We start from the raw sequence: 22,784 nt of genomic DNA, 5'->3' as shown, positions 1-22,784 counted from the left end.
CTTTTAGAGGTCATGCGTTGCCAATAGTGCCGATCTTAAGGTTATTTATAAAAGTATTAAGTAAATATAATAAATATTTGGAACATGCAATGTGTGTTGTTTGAAATGAAAGGTATGATAGTTTTTATTCAATTCTTCTCAAGCAAATGTTTCACACAGGACACATTGTAGTTAACATGCCATTTTTATTCCAGAGTTGGTCAACAAAATGATAAGCAGCAACGGTTCCGTACACCATCAGACCAGGTCGAATCCAGAAAACACACATGCAGTAAATGCTTTTTATTGGGGGAGTAGTTACAAATACATTGTTAACATGGCAACATTTTCGGGAGCATTCAGCAGGACAAACGCTGATTAAAGTGGCGATGCAGTCAGGTCAGTAGTTTGTGTAAGCGTTATGTTTATATAGAAAATACCCAGTCATGATGCAGGGACTTTTGTAATGTGCTTATGCTCTGTTGCTAATACCGTAAGGCAGTGAGTGTTTTGATTGCAGTGTAATATGAATAGAGTTTGGATGCATTTAAATAGTAAATGGAACAAGAGAGGGATGAGAGTCAGCGCATCGACCGGGTCCCTGCACAAATGTTTTCACTCCAGTTTCAGGAGCTCCACGTCAAAAACGAGCGTGGCATTGGGAGGGATGACGCCGGGGTGCCCCGTGAGTCCGTAGGCGACGTCTGGCGTGCAGGTGAGTTTCACCCTCTGGCCCAGGCTCATCTGGGTGATAACATGTAACGCCTCATTAGCAAAAATACACATGTATAACTTTTATCACAATACACATTTAACATTTAATAACATTTATTTTTCCAAACTATATTTAAGTTCCCTATTGAGGGCCAAACTTCAATTTAGTAAATTGCTGTTTTATTTAAATTTCTCACAATTGTGCTGTCCTAATCTCAAGTAAAAGTACCACTGTATATAAACATTGGTATTTCCTTGGGTAAAACCTGCCTGCTTCTTAGTGTGCAGCAGAGGGGGCTGTTGTACTAAGCCTAAAGTCACCTCGTCGCAAATCCAATGAAATCGGCCCTACTGGTAATGAATAGAATAAAACACAACACAACACCCTTTCTCTTAATTATGCTCCCATAAAATCATCCAACAACTGTGGTGATTGTTTTGATTGACAAAAAGCAATCCCCCCCATAGAGTGACATAAGACCAGTCTGCGCTTACATCTCGAGTGGCAGGTGCAAGGAGCGTGTTTACAAAGGAATGCTCTGTTTTTTCTAACCTGAGCCACGCCTTCTTCCCAGCCTTTGATCACCTCATTGCGTCCAATCTTGAATTTGAAGGGCTTGTTTCTGTCCCGGGATGAGTCAAACTTTTTGCCGTTCTGCAGCATACCTGTCAAAAAGATCAAATCATCACTTGCTGGCTGAGATTTGCAAACGAGGCCTTTTTAGGATTCAGTTGGAAAATCGGAAGTGTGACAGCGAGTGGGTGGTGGAAGGAGGGGGGCGTCGGTTTCAATCCTCCCAAATGCACAAAGGCGGACTAGGAATCAGAAGCGGGTGGCCTGGTTTATTGGATTATTTTTAAAGGTAACAACTAGGTCGCCGCTTGTCAGCGTGTAGAGGGAGGGAAGAAAAAAAAAGTAGAAACACAGATGGATAAAAATGTTGGAATCAGACCTTTATTATTATCCAGTGAATAACTCATTAACGATTTGAGTACCGAGTGTTTTGACAATCACTCCCACCACCATAAAGGGAGGTCAAGTTTGATAGCCCTCAGACCTCGCACACATTGCTCACAGAAGAAGCTATGTTTGCAATACACAGGTGCCTTGAGATACAAGTTTAATTCATTCCGTGGCCACACTTGTAACTCAATACCTCAAATCATCTTTCCATTAATCCGAATTAAACATTTGGTGCATCATGATTTAATGCTGCAATCCGATTCATTGTACTGCTCCTTCTGGTGTGCCCGCCTTGGCCACCAGGAGGCAGTATAATACGACAGCCAATTTCTTGACACTGTTCTTGTGTAAGCGGGGTCTAAAACAACAAAATGTTCCATCCTAACTGGGTTTAACGGAGATCCCATCGTAGCCGAGTTAGCCGACTACAAACTCTTGGTGTGTGGTAAAATGATTTGACGCTGCATTGCGATACTCTTCCGGTAACGGTCATTTAATTTATGTCAGCCTGTGTTCACTCGGCAAGTGTGAATAGTTGGGGGTCTAAAGACGTTGCGTGAACGTTACACTTTAGCGCCATAACTGCGTCGCCTCTCCGCTTTCACCAGCCCTCTAAATTTAGAGGCTCCGGGCATATCTAAGAATCACACAAGGCTTGCCCGATCTCAGCTGGGCCGGGGTGGGTTCCAAACAAGGAAGTCACCAAGTCCAAGCAACAGAGGGCCAACACCTGCTATGGCGCATCCTAGTGGCCCAGTGGTATTGCCATACAGTGATTGTGCCTCGGGCCATAAATTGGAAAATAACATGCATCAGGGAAAGTACAAAAAAATGTAAGATATTTAAAATTTGAAGATAAAATTCTCTCATACATTTTCTGAATGTAAGAAAAAAACTAGCACATTATGCTAAAAGCAGCTAAAGTTATTGTCATACAGTATTATATCAAATAAAATATATATTTATTTTTACGCATTAACACATTACAACACAAGACAAAGACAACAACAACAAAAAAATTTTTGCACTTGCATTTGTGCACTATTTTTCCTCACCAGTAACATGCAGTTGTCCCACTAGTATGCCAAAGTTGTTTTAATGGTGTGCAGAAATGTCATCCAGTGGAAGGCGGTAGTGTACGTGTAGCGGGCATGCTACTCATGAGCACAAGTCATTCGTTTACTGTGCTGAATAGTCTAAATAGTGAAACAAGTTTTGAGCATAGTGGAGGTAAAAGCTTGACAAAAAAAAACACCAAATCTTTTTGGCCCCCCTGGTGATTGGTTTGCAGCAGATCTCGTAAATCCCGCGACAGACGCAAATGCTGCCGTCTGGCACTTTATTTATTTATTTTTCAGCCCTGTGGGTGGTTTCTAACATTAGGCGGTGTTAAATAAATCTCCTGACTGATCTTGTGGCAGAAGTTACAAAACAAGGGTGTGCCGTCATGATTGACAGCTGCATTCAGTCCATTTTATTAGGTACACAAGCTAGAGCGATCTGGTAGAAGAAGAGCTGTGTAAAACCAAAACAGGTGTGCTCATATTTTGGTTCACTTTGTGGCAGCTGCACACTCACATTCAATTACAGTACAATGTTTCAATGCTGAAACTATTTTTATTTGTAGTATTACATATTTTCTATGCATTTTCTGCTTGCAATTTGTTTTTTTGTGTTCAAATATGTTTATAATATTATTTTTATGTTGTTATTTTATACAGTCGGGGGCGGGTCTGCAACGTTACTCCCGCAATGTACCATAAATGACCTGTCAATCAAATCTCAGCATTATTATTATTACTACTCTAGTGTGATTATTTTTGACGCAGTCGCTGCTGTTATCAGCTGTGGGTGCATGGGTTGGGTGGTAGCTCTCGTCCCTTCCGGATGCTGACGCCGCCCATTATGACTCTCAAGAGAAAACTCCAGGCTCTTTGGCTGCGTCGGCACAAAAAAAAAAAAGAAAAAGAAAAGAAAAAGCTTAAGCGCTAACAGAGGCGGGGTTATTTTTACTCCGCCATATCCTGTCTCCCTCCCCTCCAGCCACCTCCCCCACACACAAGTCTAGAGGAGCTGCCAGCATGACACCCCCTCCACCCCCCCCCCCCCCCGCATTAAAAAAGGGGGATAAGAAAAGCTGCATGTCAGGCTTTATGTCTGAGCTTGCACTGCAGTCTACACGAGTGTAGCTTTAGGTGACTGGGAGGATTTTATACAAGGCTGGGAAAATTGCGGCCTGTGGGCCAAAAAAAAAGCCCACAAGATCATTGAATCCAATTGCGAAACTGAACTAGGTGGTGCAGTGAACGTGATGTACAGTATGGGCCTGTGCAGTCAGATGTTCATTGTTATTTACCGGACTGCACCATTCATTACATTGTTTATGTGTGTGCTTAGCTGTAAGCTGTTTCCTGCATAGTAATGTTAAGGGTACAGTAATGCTTGAAGATGTTTGTACGCACTTGCAATGCTACTCAACTGTTTCAGGACCATAGTTTGTGGTATATTTATGGTTTGAATTCGCGGGGGATGCACTATATTTTCGAGCCCTCCAGGTGGTGAATAATAAAACAAAGGTCGCCTAGTTACATGCCATTGTGGTCATTTCCTAGTTATTCCCATAAATTCCCGTTATCCCCATGGAATGTTTCCAATTTGGAAAATTCCGCGCCTTAACTTCCCACAGACATTACCGGAAGCAATATAAACATTGACCGTACATTTTCCACCCATTGAAAATGTGTGTCCCCAATGTTGCGATCAGGGGGCGAATCATGAATAATAATAACAGATTTGTTTCCACTCTTGAACGCAAAGCTCCATGTGCGAGCGTGAGCGGCTTTTCTTTAAAATGTCAGCCTCGTGACCGCACGCTCGCCATATTTGGGAATCTCTGCCTCCCGCCCGAGTCACAGGAGGGTCAGCTGCACGGCATGTAAGCGAGCGTCTGTGCTGCGTGTGTGCGTGTCTGCGTGGTTTGAATCCCAAAGTGAGGATCACAGACAGCCGCGTCCAGTGTTCCCATTGAGACTGGGATGAAATGAGCGGATCAGAATGTGACGTTTGCTTCCAGTGAAAGAAAGCAATAACAAAATTCTCTATGTAACAAATACCCTCTTTATCTTTGCTTCTATTTCGCCAGCAGGAAGCTTCGGAGTGCCTAGCGTCCCAAATCTATGGCTAACCGCTATCACCAGACTTCCCCCTCATTAGTATCTTAGTTTGATCTCTGTTCTTATAAAACAAAAAGGCGGCCAGGCTGAGAGACCCATAGCGATGGCACGTAACTACCATTTTGTGTTTTTTTTTTTGCCAAGCCATCAAACTTCACCACAGTGCTCCACCCACACACAACGATGACAAAATATTTCTCACAATTTAGCATTGTCCATCTGTCCAGTAAATGAGGTTCAATTTTGGTAACCGTCACAGAAAATATCTAGGACAGGTTCGTCTTTGAAGCACCCTCGGAGTTCGCCAAACCGACCTTAGAATGTCTGGTTCAAATCAAAATGGTGAAGAATATGCAACATTAACCCTAAAATGACCACTTCAAACTAAAATGGCCGACTTCCGGTGGCTTTTCCAACATGGCTCCTTCTGACTTTTTTGTCAGTCTACTGCATGATAGAGATGCTAACCCAATTTGACGTTGCTAAATGCAGCTTCGGGGGCTGAGTTTTTAAACACCGGCCAGAGTTTTCATGCCAGCCATTTTCCTTTTGCAGAGTCAATAACACGTTTATCGCTCTGTGGGGCTTGTCTGGCTGAATTGGAGCCAGCCGCCAGCAGCATGATGATTTAATGAGTCGAAATGGGGGAGGACATGCGGAGTGAGAGAACGCGGAGGATGTGAGTGACGCACACCAGTTGAGACATTGAGTCAGTAGGGAGGCAGGCGGACATGGGGTGTCGACACCTTGTTTGGGAGGGAAGCAGCAATAACACAAATGGCGCAGTTTTTCCCTTTTTGGTAGTTAGATAATACGGCGTTCCCGTCACTATAACGCAATTCATCGTTTGTATCCTAGTTATGGCGCAGATTTTGAATACGACTTGAATACTACCATGTGATGGTTTCTAATCACCATAAAATATGTGCTAATAGTTGTTTGCCCTTCTATGGCATTTCGCAGTAAGTTAGCATTAAGATAACAGACTTTTTTTAGATTAAAGGAGATGGTTTGGTTGAACATTTTGGTGTTGAATGATATTATCGTTAATTCTCATGTGTTTAATGGGTCGCGTTTGCGTTTTTGTTTTTGTAGTGAATAAAAATACTGTCTACTACAGAAAGAATGTTAATCATTTTAATTAAAAAAATAATAATTTTCATCTGAAGAGGATTTGTTGTTGTAATAAAAAAATCCATTTATATATGAACAGTATGTTGAACTTATATATCCGTCTTGTGTCTTATCTTTCCATTCCAACAAGTTACAGAAAAATATGGGTCTGGAAGGTATCCCCCCCCTAATAATCAGAAGTTGACTGTTCTCGCTTATGTTACATAATAGTTCAGAGTGCATCTCAACGCAGCCACGTGTGTTTATGACAAAGCCTGCAGCGCAGTGGCGAGGCAGTATTTTTATAGCCGCATCATAAACCTGCTGATCCGCAGACGGGGCTGATAGCAAACGAGCATCGCTTTTTGTTTTGTTTACTTTCCGTCTGACCTACATGTCTGCGCCGATCGAGCGCCCCAAGGCACGCGCTAACCCAAATGTGTTTCCCCCATGTCGCAGAAGTGCAGCTCACAAAAATTGGCCTGTCTGAACATTAGACCAATTTTTCTAGTACCTCTGTCATGACTAACATTAAAATGCAGTCGCATAGTTGGCCTACGTGTTCAACTGTTTATCAAAAACAAGAAAGAGGTTTACCACATACCACAGACCATGCAAGTAAATGTGGGGAAAATTGGAAGACCATGGGACAAAATGGGGCAGCAGGACACAACATGGGATAAATAAGACATTGTGAGACCATAGTAGGCCAGCATAGGACATTAAGTGAACACATGGGATAACGTAAGACAGCGTGGGACAACATGTGACAGTACTAGGGAAACATAAGACCATGCAGGACCACATGAAAGAACATGGGACAATACAAGACCCTGTATAGAAAGTATGACTCACTCACCTATGTAATGAACCACACACGTCTGACCCTTCTTTGGAAATGTGCTTCCTGTGGGACACAAATACAAATGAGTTCATGTTTCAGTTCTCCCAATATATTGCGATTCAACCTTTGCGCACCGCTATATCACAGATTTTTTTTAACACTGCTTACAAACATTAACCTTACAAACCTTTCGGAGATAGTAACACTTCCACGTTGGTTATAATATTTTCTCAAACTTCCACAACTTCTAATTTAGAGCTGTGCGCCTTCAGTGTACTACTACATTGTGCCACAACATGATGCAATCCTTTTTTAGAATTACATTTTAATTTAAGAAGTTGACGCTCCCTCTCCTGACTGTAGAAAGACTATATTATTAGCAATACAGAGGGGCCTTGAAATCTGATTTTAACAATTCAGTTTTTTTTATTAAACTAATGAGTCGACCAGGGGGGAAGACACACTGGGGCCCCAAAAAGTCTTCACATTTTCCCCCAACTCAACAATGCACCTGCACACTCACCAAAAGGAGCAGCACAAAAACTGAATTGAAGCATAAAATCATGATGCACAAACTAATTAATTCTTTACATTCAATGATTCTATTCAATTGTGTTATTACTCTATGTTTTCATAAAGTACAGTATTGTATCGTGTTATTTTCCTCATTTAAAAAAAAAACAAACACATTTTTGTTGGAATTTTTTCTGGGGGTGTGGGACGGATTGATGGCATTTCCATTCATTTCGAGAGGGAAATATGATTTGAGATTTTGAACCGATCCAACACGAAAAATGACAATATAAGGCGCAAATAAACTAAAATAATTAAGACATAATAGTTTTGGACCGGGGAGGGAAAACTACCAAGCCCCTTCGGAGAAGCAACTCACCATCACCGGGAGATATTGTCTCGACTTCCACGCCCATGGTTCTGCGATACGTCGTCGACTTTTAGCTGTGGAACATAAGTCCTTTCCAGGCTTGCGTTTCCCCGTATGGCCGCTACCTTGACAGCTCGGTGTCCGCCGAAGGACAGCATGCAGTCGTCACCCGACCGCCGCCGAGAGCCTCCCAACCGAGATAGGAGAGAAGCGTGCAAGCGGATTTTTGGACTTCTACTGGCGGATTGGCTGTCACAAGATGGCGGCGCCACACTGCGGCGGTACGGAGTACTTGCTGTACGGAGCAGCGGTTTCTTGTTGTGGACTTATGGTTGTTGTTTGAGATAAAATGTCAACCGCGGCATGTACAGCAGGTCCGGCTTGGTGGTTTCATTTGAAACCCGCAGGCAGACGCTACTCATAAACGAGGAAATACGTTCGAAAGGAGCCTGAATTTCAATTAAACTACCTTTCCCATGATACACTTCGCAGAGTGATAGTCCAAAATCACTTGTGTTACGCAACAGTAGTCGTCTCAACCACTGAATGTACAATAATTCCAAAAGTCACCCAAAATATCCAAATTTTAAAATATTTTAAAATGATGCAATTATTATTTACATACAATTATTATGACGACATTTACAAATAAACTGGAGTACTTCTTGAATTCAACTACGTTTCCCATGATGTCCTTCTCTGGACGGTGCCGGGGCATCACTTCCGGGTTAAAAGACTAGTAAACATTGAAGTTGCAGCGTTGTTTAGCCGGCAAAATGTGAAGTTATCCATGACAGCAGCCACCGTAAGTGCTTCGCGAAGCTGTACTCGACAAAGTACGTGTTGTTTCCAAAATGTGTTTTTTTTCTAGGCTGTTTAAGTCTAGCATAGCTAAACATGGAGTTAGAGCACAGTGTGATGCATTATGAACCCATGAAGTAACATGTTAGATGCGTAAATAATTCTTAAGCGACCATTATGGACAGAAACGTGCATGGAAAATTGTATATTTGTTTGTACTTCATATAGCCATGATTTAACTAAACGTATTTTGCATCCAAACGGGGATTTTCTACTTTCACTACACACTGGATTACTTGCATCATAGATCCAGGAGTGCACCGATACCACTTTTTTCAAACACGAGTACTTAGATTTGATTAAATGCAGATACCTATTACCGATCCTTGCAACTTTGTGCAGTTGTGATGAAAATGTGTTTTATTTTAATCAAATATTGTTTAGAAACGAAAACCTTTATTAAACATGGCACTCGAATGTAACACCTTTTATAGTGACAACTTCAGTCATTACAACCTGATACTGATACCTGTTTTTCAGGAATGTAAAAAAAAACTAAATTGTCTCAATTGTACTTATAATAAAAGTATCCTGGAAATTATTCATGGTAATTAATGAGAATAAAAAAATTTAGGGTTGGCCTTTAACTGGGAACCAGAATATAGTTTAATCATTTTTATCATAATCTCGACTATCCTGACTAAAAAGGCTAGATTTCATGCAAGTACAGTACCTTGACCTCAGAAGGCCAACTTGAAAAGTTTTTCAAGTTACAAGCTCTTTTGTGGGGCAAGGCCAAATATAGTTTATGGGTGATCTTAGATCAGTACTTACTGCTCTCCATTCTGTTCTCTATTTATACCTCAAATCCCCAGTTATTTCCCTTCAATTTCCATTTAGAAATATTTCGAAATTTTCCCATTTTAACTTGAGGTGGAAATTTAAAGGAAGTTACCCCCCCCCGCCCCCTGCAAACCTACTTGTCTCCCTTAGCAACTCCGTTTGGGCCCTGAGAAAGACAACATGCCTCATCCCCATCGTGTGATTAAGTGAGCGACGTCAGCGGCCTCGGGTCCTGAAAGGTCCCGAGAGTGTCGTGTTGAGGTCGTTGCGCTTTAATCGGCTATTAGTGCTCGTCACTGCACCCTCTGCTCAGGAGAGCAGATTAAGGCGCCTACTTGGAAGGAAACCCAGGAGAGAGCCTTTGCCGGTTCTAATCTGCAAGGTGAGGACCTCCCGGCCGCTCAGACTGTCTTACCGCTTTCTCGCCGAGATGGACTTGGGTAAAGCCAAGCTGCTACGAAGCGGCATCAACACGCTGCACCAGGCCATCCACCCCGTGCACGGCGTGGCGTGGACCGACGGCAAGCAGGTGTGCCTGACAACGCTCTACTTCCAGCGGGGCGAGACCAAGTTTGGCGACACCAACGTCATCGGGCAATTCGAGCACGTCCTGGGGCTCTTCTGGGGCCCGCTCTGCTGCCCGGACTCTCCCGCCCTGCTGGCCGTGCAGCACAAGAAGCACGTCAGCGTTTGGCAGTTGCAGCTCAGCGCGTTGGAACATAACAAGCTGCTGTGCACGCAGACCTGCGAGATGAGCGAGCCCTTCCCGTTGCTCGCGCAGGGCTGCGTCTGGCACCCCAAACTGGACATTCTAGCTCTCCTGACTAAACGGGACGCTTCAGTGCTGTTCTCGGTACGGGTGGACAACAGGAGGACCAAGGCGGATATTAAGGGTAGCGGGCTGATCCACTGCGCGTGTTGGACTAAAGACGGTACCCGCTTGGTGGTTGCTATCGGGACCGCACTCCACTCCTACATCTGGAACGACATCCACAAAAGCCTGGTGGCCTGCTCCTTCTGCCCCATTTTCGACGTGGGGGGCTACATCTGTGCCACGGAGGCAACGGGAGACTCTCAGGTTGCCGTGGCGACGGAGCTGCCTTTGGAGAAGCTGTGCGGGTTGAACGCCGGCATGGCCTTCGAGGTGGACCCCCCGCGAGTCCAGACGCCAGAAAACGACCTCTCTCAGGATTCCAGGCGGCTATCATTTGACCTCGCTGAGAGGTCCCATACGCCCACCTCGGGCCCCATGGACCTCACCCACCTCCTGGCCAGGCACCGGCGCTCAGACCCCAGCCCGCTTATCCACCTGCAGCGCAAGGACGCAGTAACGGGCTCCGGTCAGGACTCCTCACACCTGGTGCTGATCACGTACGAGCGCAAGGTGGTCACCACCCGCAAAGTCAGCATCCCCGGGATTCTAGTGCCGGATTTGGTGGCGTTCGACCCGCGCGCCTCCACCGTGGCCGTGGCGTCAAACACTTGCAACATGGTGCTGGTGTACCGTATCACGGCGTCAGCCATGCCCAACATCCAGCAGATCTCGCTGCAGGCCACCGACAGGCCCAAGGGGGTGTGTTTCCTCAGCGAAAAGGTGCTGCTGATGATGGTAGGCCGGCAGAAGTCCATGGACCCCGCCTTCCTCCCGTCCTCCAACACGGAAAAGTACATCCTGCGCTTGGTGGCCAAAGAGTTCGATGGGGAGGATGCCCCCTCCCTTCTCAACGTAGAGCCTACGTCTAATTTGTCACGGATTAGGAGGCACTCAGAGCACCTGCCCAAAGATGACAGGGAGCGGCTGGGGATAAAGGACTTGGTTCTACCCGGGGCGGGAGTAGTCCCCCGCTCACCCGGGAGCAGACGCAGGCTGGTGGAGGAGGTGAGGAGCCCCGAGCCCAGCTCCGCGGAATTCTCCGCCTCCTCGGAAAGAACCCCCTCCGTCGCTGCGGAGAACCTGGACGGCCGCATGACCAGCCTGGCGGTGGCCAGCCAGACCAGCCGGGACTCCAGCCGGGCCGGATCACCTAGACCGGAGGGGGCACCGGAGCCCTTGATGGCCCCGCCGGGTGGACCTTCCAGGGAGCGAGCCCTGGAGCATCTGGTCTTCAACATGGAGCGGCTGTTCGCTCGCTTCGCAGACGTGCAGCAGTGCCTGGGCGAGATCCGAGAGTACGCCCAGAACGGCAAGAAGGTTCCGAGCTCATACCCGACCGCGGCCGAGCCCCCTTACCTCAACGTCACATGCCAGGTACGTTCACATAAGAAACCTGCCTGGGTGAGGTTTGTGCTCCTTACTCTGTTTTGTAGTTTCCCCGGTAGTTGCTAAAAAATGTCTTGTCTGATTTTAAACAGGTCCATGTCCTTTTTTAGTACTCCACTGTTTGTTTTATTTTTGTGTCTATGGGACTGTGATGTTTTAGCCCCAATAACCCTGCATATCAACAAGTGTCCGGAAAAAATAATCTTCTAAGCCCGCCCCGTAAAGGCACACGTACATCACTATCGTTTCAAATAGGATTATTGATTTGTTATACGAGTAAATTGAGTTGAATGAGCTTCTACTGAACTGAGATATAACGGAGGATGACTGCACACACACGTATGTATTTTCTGGTAGACGTGGTGTGGGTCAGGATTGGAAGCGGCGCTTGACATTTGAGTCCGTTTTGGGTCCTGCAGAAGCAGCTGTCTGAGAACGTGTTCATCGACGAACGGCGTCCAATGCTGCTGTGCGACGGCAAGCTGTGTCTTCGCGCCCTCCAGGAGCTTTTCAACCTCACCGTCGTGGAGATGCTGCACGGTACGTCTGTCGATTGAGAGACTTTTAAACTCGCTCTCGTGTTTTTCGGCCCACTGAGCATTTAAGTTATCGAGAGTCCGGAAATGTGTGTCGCATTAATTTTGCTGTACCCCTCCCCCCTAAAATTGATTATTTAAAATGTATTCATTTGTTTTTAATTATTGTGAAAATGTATTTCATTACATAATTTTTAAGATGATTTCTTATGAATAAAATAAATCAAAGTTACATTTAAAAACACTGCCATATTATATTAAGTTTAAATATTTGAATTAATTGGTTGATTTTACTTACATTATGAACAAAAAAATTTTAAAAACAGAATTCTACATTCATTAAAGAAATGGTTGATTATATACAAATGTATAGTTTATTTAACATATTGTATTAATTGTATTGAATAATTTATTGTAATTGAATAAAGTAACTCCCGTAGTAGTAAGTGAGTAGTAAGTACGTTTTGCACAGGCCTCAGACACATTTTAATTTAATTAAATACTGTAAGTAGATTAATTCTTGTAATTTAATTATGAATACCGGTAATAATAGTTTTAGAAATGTTTTCCTTTTTTTTTTTTTACTGTTTTAAAAATATAATAAGTTTGGTGTAAACCATGTCAACACATCCATGGTCGACATGTATTTGAGCTATAATTGGATGTGATTAGTGGCCGAGGACAGATAAGAAGCTTTTAAATAGAAGCAGCTTACTTTATTAGAATGTAACAGGCCTAAACCACAACGCGCTAACATCCCGCCCGGTGGTTTTGTTCATGTTCTTTCAGGCCCCCTGTGGATCGTCCTGGCGGCCGACTCCGACGGATTTGTGCCCCTGACGTTCAAGCCCAAAGACGAGCTCACCGTGCGTAACGGGAAGCGCAAATCCACCCTGCGCACCCCCGGGAGTCCCGAGACCTCCTGCCCGTCCAGTCCAGCCCCCTGCCACAACCCCACCAACACAACCGCCACTACGGAAGCCTCCACGTAGTTTTTGGACTTAGACCACCTTGTCAATAAAGCAGTTTCAATAATTCACTTACTGTTTTAGTTTTTGTTTTGACGATAATAAACAAAAAGCCACAATTTACTAGCAATCATCAGATGCTGTGTGTATAGAAGTTTTGATTGTTATTTTTAGTTTTTTTTCATACATCTCCTGGAACAAAACATCTTGCACACAAATACAAATGAATTTGTATAAAAGTAAGATGAATATGTGTATTTTTATATGTATACATGCCCTATATTAACTGTGAACCCCTGCCATGAATAGTGAAACTCCGGAGTGATTGACACTACCTCTAAAGAGTTGTAAATTACTGTAATAGCCTTTAGATGCCCCAAGATGGCAGTAAATGACATCTCTAAATAAAGCTCCTCAACTCACTTTAGCACCAAGATGCCACCAGATGGTGCCAAAGCAAAACTGTTAATGCTTTGACAAATCTTATGGCTTCATACCATGCAGAATAATAAAAGTCGTTTTACATAACAATTTACTAGATATTTTCCATCCATCCATCATCAATCAGTTTATTTTTTTGGTCTGGGTGCTGATTTACCCTATACTACACTAACACTGAAATTTCCCCTCAGGGGGATAATTAAAGACTCCGTAAAGTGAAGTCAGACATTTTTTTTCTCTGAATACATTAAAGTTCTTTTAAGATAAGCGCTGAAAACGCGCAAAGGCTGAACTCTGTAGTGCTCAATTGTGGAGACATAGCATCTTATTGTTTTTCACAATTTGAGTTTTCCACATTTTTTACGTTTGGCTTAAACGGGGTCCAGTAAAATACCTTGGCCCCAGCATGAGTTGCCCCAACTATAGAAGACTGAAATGTTTACTAAATCTTTTTTCCCCCCAGGGCGATGCCATGATCTCATTCATTCATTGCATGCCTTTTTATGAAGTCGTAATTTAAAAAAATATATAAAGTTGTTTCATTGTATGTTTTTATTTGTTTTTTTGTGGATTTTACACAGGCACCAATAGCAGTATATGTAATTTGGGGTATAATGAATATAGTTTAAATGTTAATTGTTTATTTTAATCATGAGCGACTCACATAAAACAATTTGAGTATTTTTGTAATGCTTTCATCAGTGTTAGATCTGCCGATCTGTGTGTGCGTGTGTCAATAAATACGAATGAAGCGCCATAACTTTTTGCCTTGTATCGGTTGTGTCGTTTCATGACGTTCAGTCCGTAGACAAACATTCGTTTACGGTCACGATCAAACACATCCAATATGGCAGCCCCGTTGACGTACAATTCCGTAGCTATATATATCTACTATTTTCTGTGTTTCGTTTTGCCAGGTGACTTCTTTTCCTGACGTGGCTCTCCGCCGCACTCGGGGTCACATGTTCGCTCCGTGGGCCGCCGCGATTGGCTGAGACTTCAAACGTGTTTTGGTTTTACTTCCCCGCCCACTCGCGGCATGTCAACAGACAGGTGGCCATAGTCGTGGAGGAGTCGTGTCAACACCAGAAAGAAAGCAAAAGAAAAAAGGAGATTGAAAGTCAAAACGAGGTGAGGACAAAAATTCACCAGCCTTCCGAACTGTGGTTTTGACCAGTGGTGGAGGGTCAGGGTCACTAAGGAGGTGCGCAAACTTTTGTCCTCAAAGGCCACATTGCATTTTGGATGATTAAAAAAAAAAAAAGTTCGATTTTACTAAATAATTATAATGAATTGTCATTGCAATTTTTTCATTGCATTTTTTTTCATTATTTATGAATGAATTCATTATAATTAACTTTATTTATTAGAATACATTTTAAAAATCTTTATCATTATATATTTTTATTTTATTTTTATTTCATTACTTTTAGTGAATGAATTAAACAATTATTTCATTTTTTTAAAATAAGAACCACACAGCGATATTAGATTTTTTGCCCTTTCTTTTATTTTTATTTATTTTTATTATTTTCCAATCAGATTTTAGCCTCTGTGTGTTGGTTGCCATGGCAATCTAATCTGCCGAGGACCTTTGGTAATGCATGGCCATAGAATTTAAACTATACAGCAAAGCCTGCATATTTGCGCTTTGGCATTAGTTTTTTAGAAGAGTGAAAGAATAACCAAATAAAGATCTGTTAACATAGCACTTCCTGCATTATGCTATTCTGAAGTGATAAGTAACCATCTTAGCGATTGGTACTTTCACTAATTCACATCATGTACAGTAAAACAATGTAATAACGCAGTCTGGCACAACATATAATGTATTAGTAGAGTATACTTTGGTATCGCTACTCCGTCATTGACGCACAGAGTCAAATAAACGTATACTCTGGTACACATGCTACCGACTTAGTTTATTTGCTGATTTTATGGTCAGGCCAAAGCCATGTCTAATTTGGTCTGCGCACTGCTTCAGATAATGTGCTGTTATGTTGCGTTTGTGTATAGCATGGACGCTTTCCAGTATTTAAGAGGTGGACTGATTTTTCACCCTTTAGGTGATGCCTCAGCTGACGTTGTCTGCGGCTGTGCAACTGGTGCTCCTGCTGTCGGCCTTCCCGGCTCAGTATCTTATCCACAAATGGAGCGGCAACACGACAGAGCAGCGCCTCCACACATCAGCACAGTATGCAACAAACACATATTTCATGCGCACCTAGTTGTGTGTTATTTTCTGATATTAAATGTACTTGAGTATGGGAGGTAAAAGTATTCCAAAAAAGGTGAGTGGTTAGAGCGTTTAATATTTGCATTTATATTGTTTTTTTTGCTTTAAATTTACGTCGGTGATGTAGTTAAAAGATTTGGACTGAGCGAGAGAGAGAGAGAGAGACGGACACGCACACACTACCGGTGTGACTAAATAACGACTTCCTTATGACTATTGTCCTATTTTCATGAGCTGCCTCGACCGGTTTCCCTAACCAATTAGTTCAGGCAAAACTATTTTTCTGCCTTGTGCTCCATGGTTCAGGCATTACATGAACAAATTTATTTGTATTCTGCTTTAAGAAATGTACAGTAGCTGAGAAGAAAATTCTGACTTTTATTTAGGAAATGTAATGAAAGTTGATAAAGAAGTAATGTACGGATACGTGAAAATTCTGCCTAATGAAGTATAATACATAATGAGCAAATCAATTACATGATTGTCGAGTGAATTGCCACCAAGTGTGTCTCAGTGGCTATTTTACAGACCGTGGTTGTCTACTTTGTGATTATTTCATGAATGTCACATTTTGAGCTGCAAGAATTATTTGATTAATCAACAAATAGTCAATTATCGATTTAATTGATGAATATTTCAATAATCAATTGTTTGCAGAGAATTTAAAATTGATTTGAATTCTTCAGAAACACACCCCAAAATCTGACTTTCCTTGGCTGAGGTAGTAATAATAAACATATTTACTACTGAGTTGTGTGGTGTTGCGTTCAAGGTTGCTTCAAGTGTGGAGCAGTTCTTACCTGAACGTTTCTGCGTGGACCGAGTGGACGAAGCGGCAGCTTTCCAAAATCCTGTGAGTACTTTGAGGAACAGCCCACATTTCTGAAATCGTGAAAATATCGAACGTGCTCGAAATCTCTTCATGCAGGTCGGTGTTTGGCGAGAACACGGATGAGGATGTCCATCTGGTCACCGTGCAAACCATGATGATTGACAACGACCAGGGATTCTTTGGAGGTTTGCGCCCATAAAGTGGTACCTTGATTTACGAGTTTAATATTCAATATTCAAATACGAGTTTGAGTATTTTTTTTCAGTACAACTCCAAAAACAAGACTAAAAAAGGGCTTTTCGTAGCAAAATGCTCATTTATTTACAGATACACAGCTAAAAAATGTGACGCGAGCGATGCTGACTCTTCGCATGGCTCGAGTTGAATGTAGTTTTTTTTACATGGTGCTCGTCATTCACTCCATGAGTCAGCATTTCACGTCATTACGACCAGAGCTGGGCATTTTACAAAAAATTTAGTGTCCATTATTCTTCATCCGTCTGCAGCGTGAGTACCCTTCCGTCGTCTGCCTTTTTTTCCGGGGGGAAAAAAAATAGTGCCCGTCTATAGGACGGTCCGCCTCTAGTTTTAAACTTAGAGTCCAACTAAACTTTCACTAGCACCACCCCCCGGGTGTTGCTAAATTGGGAGGTGTATAAATTGGGATAAATCAGGTTGATGATTTAACCGGAATAGTTTGGGCTTTGGGGAGCTTTTACATGTTACATATAATAAACATGACAAAAGCTACAGCCACATATCGAATCGTAATCCCGCTGAATAGAACCGAATCAAATCTACTGTTCTTGAATCGTTTCATACCCCACGTATCGAGATACATATCAAACAGTGCAATACAATACACTGGAACAGATTAATGGCATTTCCAGTCATTTCAATAGGAAAACTAATTTCCGTAGTCACGGAACAAATTAAACTCATAAACTAAGGTACCAGTACCACTGTATTTCAAGCACTCCATCTGGACACTTCTAGGTACTGTATTTAAACTATCTGATCCATCCATCCATATATTTTCCCTTCTGCAGTGCAGGAATCGAATAGCATAATGTTTGTGTTTTTGTCACCACAGCATCTAAGTTGGTGCGCAGTCCGCGGCCGCCATACGTCTTCCTGCGGGTGGGCGAGGTCGTGATGGAGCGCAGGGCCCACCGGATCGGCGTGGTGGTGAGCTGGGACACCGAGATGAAGGCCCCGGCCGAGTGGGTGTATAAGATGTACAGCAAAAAGCAGGTCAGACGGCGTGACTACGGGGGGAAAAAAAAAAAAGTTTGAAACCACATCCAAAGTAGCTAAAAAGTCAAGTGATAGCATTGGCATATTTGCAATGACAGTGTCCAAAGCGATGGTCATGCTGCATCTAGGGTAAAATGGGAAATAAGTGAGTAATAATGCTCACTAAGTTGAGCATTAGTGGTACATTATGAATGCTAATTTCTGTTAGCCCTTATGATCGCCTAACATTACGCTTGATGGCGTTTCATATTATGTTAGCATTAAGCTATCGGACTTTTGTTAAACGGATATGATTAAGTGAAACGTCTTGGTGTTTAGATAATACAATATTTGTCTTTTATGTTTAGAAGCAAGCACGCTTAGCTTATTTGGAGAACTGTCTGAGCAAAGGAGTCTTTTTTCCTCAAAGTGATGTTATACTATGGTCTCCCATTTCTTGGAAGGAATACTTTCAAAAGTAATTTTAAATGAACCTTGAGTTCACTGTAGATACTTTTTTTTTTTTTTTTTAAATCTGGCAACATTTGAACAATTTGACACGTATGAGATGATGATGTTTGTTGCCTGATCAGTGACATGGTATGTTTGGCTAACCATTAGGGTGGTCCAGCAGAGAGGACTCCTCATTACAAAGTTCTGTTCAGTGGGCCAGCACCGAACCATGTACTGGTGGCCTACCTGCCTCAGACTCAACTCAAACGTGTCACTGGAAAAAAAGTAGGAGCACAATCATCACCACACACACACACACACACACACACACGCACACTGTTTGTGTTATATTGATTGTGATGTGTTTTTAGCCAAACATTGCCAGCTTGAACCATTACTTCACTCATTTTGACGGCGAGCGCTTTGTGCCTCAAACGTGGCTGAAAGAGATTTTCCCAGAGGACGACGTCGACAGTGCTTGAACGTCATGGCTCACGGGATGATTCCACCAAGAGCGGCCTCTCATTTGAATGTATTGTGTGACACCGTACTGTGTACAAGTCTTAGCCGCCATTACCTATTTAATCCAACAGCAGACATTTTGTCATAACAGTAAAAGTAGTGGAACCTCGAAACAGAAAGTCGGCAAACTGAACTAATGGATGCCATCATAAGTCAAGTGTTTAAAAGAAAACAAAATGTTTCTAGTTTTTCAAATGTGTCAATTTGACTCATAACATTCAGGAGGGTTAGCAGGTTACCATCTATTTTTAGGTTGCTCTAACAGTCCATTTTTGGGCTGCTCTTTTAGTGTTGCAATTTTTGTTTTTAAAAAGCCAAAGAAAAAGCATCCGTTGCAGTGGGAGTAAATTCCGCTGATGCTGCAGAATTGTTTTGATTTTTTTTTTAATTTTCAATTCCAAATTGTCATGTTGACTTTGTAGGTTCCACTGCATTATGAAATACAAGCCATCAATTATGGTTACATGATATTTACTCTTAATGGCAGCTTTACCGCCCTGCGCTTGGAAGCTGCTTATAATAGCATCATCTCAAAATGATGTCGCTTGACTTTGGCACAGTGCGTACATGCACAGCTTTGAATGTATGATGATGAATGTATGACTTCAAATAAATGACAAGACAGTCAACCCCCGTTTATCGTAAGGGATATGTTTCGGACTCACCCTCGCCACTGCAGTGGTGCCTTGACAACGCACAAATCTCAAATTATCTTTCCCCAATGAATAGAAATGCCATTAATCTGTTAGGGCCTTCCCAAAAATACCACCGAAAAAAAAAATAAAAGATATTTGCAATGTATTTTTAATGAGGAAAACTACACATTATAATAATGTACTACAAAAGCATTCTAACAACATAATTAAATATAATTTAAAGAATTAAAACAGTCTGTGCATCATGATTTAATGCTTCGATTCAATTCATTGTGCTGCTTCCTCTGGTTTGCCTACCTTGGCCACTGGGGGGCAGTAGGGGTAGTTGGTACCAGTTTGTTTTTTACTCACTGATACCTAAAGACCCGTATCGCCTGATACCGATGATAAAAGTCTGCGATTTAGAGTGGGAACGAACAATGAACTGCAATTTCTCTGGGGTTTACTGTATTTGTTTTGAAAATGTGTCTGTTTTTATCTTACCTTTAAGCTAGAACACTTTTCGTTTTAGTATTTCTTCCTATTTCCATCACGCATTCGGAAGTAGACGGACACCCGCGAGGAGGCGGTGACACTGGGTATGCGCGGAAGAGGGGCGGCCTGGGAGGGGGCGCCTTCTTGACCCCGCCTTCCTCCACCATCACCCTCCTCCTCGTCCTCAGCAAGGCTCCTCCACTCCCGCGTCTCCTCCTCTCGCACCAGGGTGGGCACGCCCAGGCTTTGCCCCAGTAGCTGGCTGACTCTGCTGGCCTTCTGCTGGGCGTTCTCCACCGCCGAAACACATGCAGTCTGCCTACACGCACACAATATCAAACTGTGGTGAACAAATACTTTGTTACTGTACTAATGTCAATTTTACAGCTATCTGTACTTGAGTATTTATTTTTCTAAGTTTTAATTTTCTACATTGGAAAACATCTGTACTTACTACTCTGGACAATGACTGGATGAAAAAAAAATGACAAAAAGACATGGCGAATGTCTTGTGCCAGCCTAAAATAACCTATCTGAAAAAACATAGAAATAAGGTGTCGTTTTCCAGTGTCTGATTTAGCAACATAAATGTTTGGATAGCACGTCCACTGTGTTTTTTTTTGTTTGTTTGTTTTTTTACAAGCACTATGCAAGTGAATAAAACAGATAAAGTTGAGTATTTTGTGTGCAGACAAGTTCTATTCTGTGCCAAGTAATCAAAACTAGTATAAACTGACATAGGGAATTTTTTTTTACCTTTGGAGATCATCATTCAACATTTTATCTAATTTAATGGAGACAACTGGGTAAACTAAAATCACAGTACATTAACATGATATTTTTCTGAATGTCATGTCCTGTGCCCATTGATGTTGTAAGTGGGTGTTCTTTCAGGTCAGTTTGACCCCAGGCTGTTCGGTCTTAATATATAAATATATTTGAGGCTGTTTAGGTTGTCAACAAAAAAATACATAAAGTACATAGCTCTCATGTAAAAATAAAAAAATGTATATATTTCCTTGCTTCTTTCAGTTTTCCCAGTTGCACCCATTAAATAACGTAAAGCCATTAAACCCCAAAACATTCAACAGATATCGCGAAAAAAAAAATGCCATTGAAACAGCTGTGTAGAGTTTATATTTGCTGTAAATTACTTTTACCACCTCTCGTATCCAACCACAAAATTATGCAAAAAAAAAGTGTGTTCACCTGACATGGTTTAGGCACTCTGCACTGTGGAAAAATCGAGGCTGTCCCACTGAGACGCTCCTGTCCAATTTCTCCAGCAGGACCCTGCACGCGTGCTCCATTTTGTCAAAGTCGGAGAAGGTGACAGTCACCTACAAAATAAAAACCATCAATCAGACACAACAGTACCGGTAGATACGGCTGCACAATCTCATGACCACGGTCCATTTTTCATACGTATGTGCTCATTAGGGTGGCGGGTGAGCTGGGGCCTATATAGAATTGCCTTGGGTAAGTCTGCTTAGCTTAATGCTGATAAACAATGCAAATTGCCATAGACGGGCTAATGGCTAACATCAGTGTCATGATCCAATCTGTGTCGCCGCTCTGATGTAGCTAAATAAGGTAACCAAAACGCAAACTACGAACATAATAACCATATTGTGGATCTATAACGTAAAGCTACACTACCTCTGCATTCATATGATACACTTCTTCATCCCGGTGAAGGAATTTCCTCACAGTGACGTCGTCTTCTCTGACTCCATGTTGTCTAGTCATCAAGAAACACCAAATGTTACGCCACATAGTTTCATCATAACCACTTCAATCATGGTAGAACAATCAATCAATTTTCTATACTTGATGGCTGCTGGTAAACTGGAGCCTATCCCAGCTGACTTTGCGCAAGAGGTGGGGTACACCCTTTGGTCTCCATGGTACAAATAGACAAATAAGCATTCACACTTAAGGACAATTTTAAACATTTTAAAAGCCTGAACTAATATGAGGTGAGTGCAGTTGTTTTTCATTGTTCCTTTAAATCCACTGTGTCAAAATGTGTCTTGTAAATGATTGAGTCAACATTAATTTGGACTTTAATAATTAAGTACACTTCAGTCTACTTTTCTTTTCTTTTTTTACTTTTACTTCACTACAGTAGTTAAATGAGTGCATCTACTTTTACCCAAGTATCTGTACTTCTACTTAAGTACAGATTGTGAGAACTTTTGCCACCAGGATTTTTCGGACAAAACACAACTCAAGTTGGGCTAGTGGAATAATTTGATGCATATTCTATATTCTATTGTATATTCTACCAAAAAAATATCATCTGCTTATTAGATTTGCGGATACTGCTATTTTAATGACGTTATCAGCATTTTTCCTGGAGTTGTTCACTGCGGATAACGTTAGCACCTAAGCTAACACTTCTTACACACGAGAAGAATGTGGTTTTTTTTGTTTAATCGCACCTGACAGCTTGCAAAATGTATTCCAGCCGTCGTGACACGCTGCTAGTGACCTCGTTGACGGTCGCTTTGCTGTTGCCCACACTGAGCCGCACCGACGCTCTGTCAGCCGGGTAGCTAACCTCCGCCGTCCCGGTCACATGGAGCTCCCTCGCCTGGCTCCCGGCGGGGCTCTGTCTATTTCCGGCCCGCGTCTCCACAACCCCATGCTCGGCTTCGGTGACGGCAAAGGGGCTGTTGGAAGAAGTAGGCTGCGTCCCGCCGGGGAATATTTGAATCCTGTTGTCCATTGCTGTCGCTAATCGCCTAGCTGGCTTCCTGCTACCATGGCAATGGGTGAAATGCATGATGGGATATGTAGTTTACTACGCCAGCACTAACCAAGCGCAATTCGACTTGTTCCATGAAACAGGCA

The 22,784-nt window shown here is 42.5% G+C and overlaps 4 protein-coding genes across 5 annotated transcripts; 2 read left to right on the top strand and 2 right to left on the bottom strand.

The window, feature by feature from the left end:
- Positions 1 to 165: 165 nt before the first annotated feature.
- fkbp1b (FKBP prolyl isomerase 1B) lies at positions 166 to 8,160 on the bottom strand. Its single transcript, XM_086019902.1, has 4 exons — positions 7,680 to 8,160; positions 6,803 to 6,850; positions 1,247 to 1,359; positions 166 to 723 (listed from the first exon to the last, which is right to left on the bottom strand). The coding sequence occupies exons 1-4, from the start codon at positions 7,714 to 7,716 to the stop codon at positions 595 to 597; spliced, it is 327 nt and encodes a 108-aa protein (XP_085876028.1). The 5' UTR covers positions 7,717 to 8,160; the 3' UTR covers positions 166 to 594.
- Positions 8,161 to 8,344: 184 nt separating this feature from the next.
- Positions 8,345 to 13,149, top strand: wdcp (WD repeat and coiled coil containing). Of its 2 annotated transcripts, none has more exons than XM_086019898.1 (4): positions 8,345 to 8,475; positions 9,465 to 11,562; positions 11,994 to 12,114; positions 12,900 to 13,149. In XM_086019898.1, exons 2-4 carry the CDS (start codon positions 9,745 to 9,747, stop codon positions 13,100 to 13,102), a joined length of 2,142 nt encoding a protein of 713 aa, XP_085876024.1. In that variant the 5' UTR covers positions 8,345 to 8,475; positions 9,465 to 9,744; the 3' UTR covers positions 13,103 to 13,149. The 2 variants fall into 2 exon arrangements, with proteins under 2 accessions (XP_085876024.1, XP_085876023.1); XM_086019897.1 differs by having other exon boundaries at positions 8,362 to 8,506.
- A 1,348-nt stretch (positions 13,150 to 14,497) lies between these two features.
- Positions 14,498 to 19,685, top strand: LOC147128152 (uncharacterized). The gene is made up of 7 exons (XM_086019901.1): positions 14,498 to 14,650; positions 15,586 to 15,713; positions 16,528 to 16,608; positions 16,684 to 16,772; positions 17,681 to 17,841; positions 18,445 to 18,561; positions 18,648 to 19,685. The coding sequence occupies exons 2-7, from the start codon at positions 15,589 to 15,591 to the stop codon at positions 18,756 to 18,758; spliced, it is 684 nt and encodes a 227-aa protein (XP_085876027.1). The 5' UTR covers positions 14,498 to 14,650; positions 15,586 to 15,588; the 3' UTR covers positions 18,759 to 19,685.
- On the bottom strand, positions 16,881 to 22,688 carry irak1bp1 (interleukin-1 receptor-associated kinase 1 binding protein 1). Its single transcript, XM_086019900.1, has 5 exons — positions 22,373 to 22,688; positions 21,588 to 21,669; positions 21,138 to 21,268; positions 19,938 to 20,247; positions 16,881 to 17,855 (listed from the first exon to the last, which is right to left on the bottom strand). Exons 1-4 carry the CDS (start codon positions 22,657 to 22,659, stop codon positions 19,962 to 19,964), a joined length of 786 nt encoding a protein of 261 aa, XP_085876026.1. The 5' UTR covers positions 22,660 to 22,688; the 3' UTR covers positions 16,881 to 17,855; positions 19,938 to 19,961.
- Between the last annotated feature and the right edge of the window lie 96 nt (positions 22,689 to 22,784).

This window comes from Filicampus tigris, chromosome 20 (genome assembly GCF_054856515.1).
Source record: "Filicampus tigris isolate MCC_2025a chromosome 20, RoL_Ftig_1.0, whole genome shotgun sequence".
Classification (NCBI taxonomy): Eukaryota; Metazoa; Chordata; class Actinopteri; order Syngnathiformes; family Syngnathidae; genus Filicampus; species Filicampus tigris.
The sequence above is the reverse complement of the archived record's forward strand: the minus strand, read 5'-3'. Positions and strand labels throughout refer to the sequence as shown.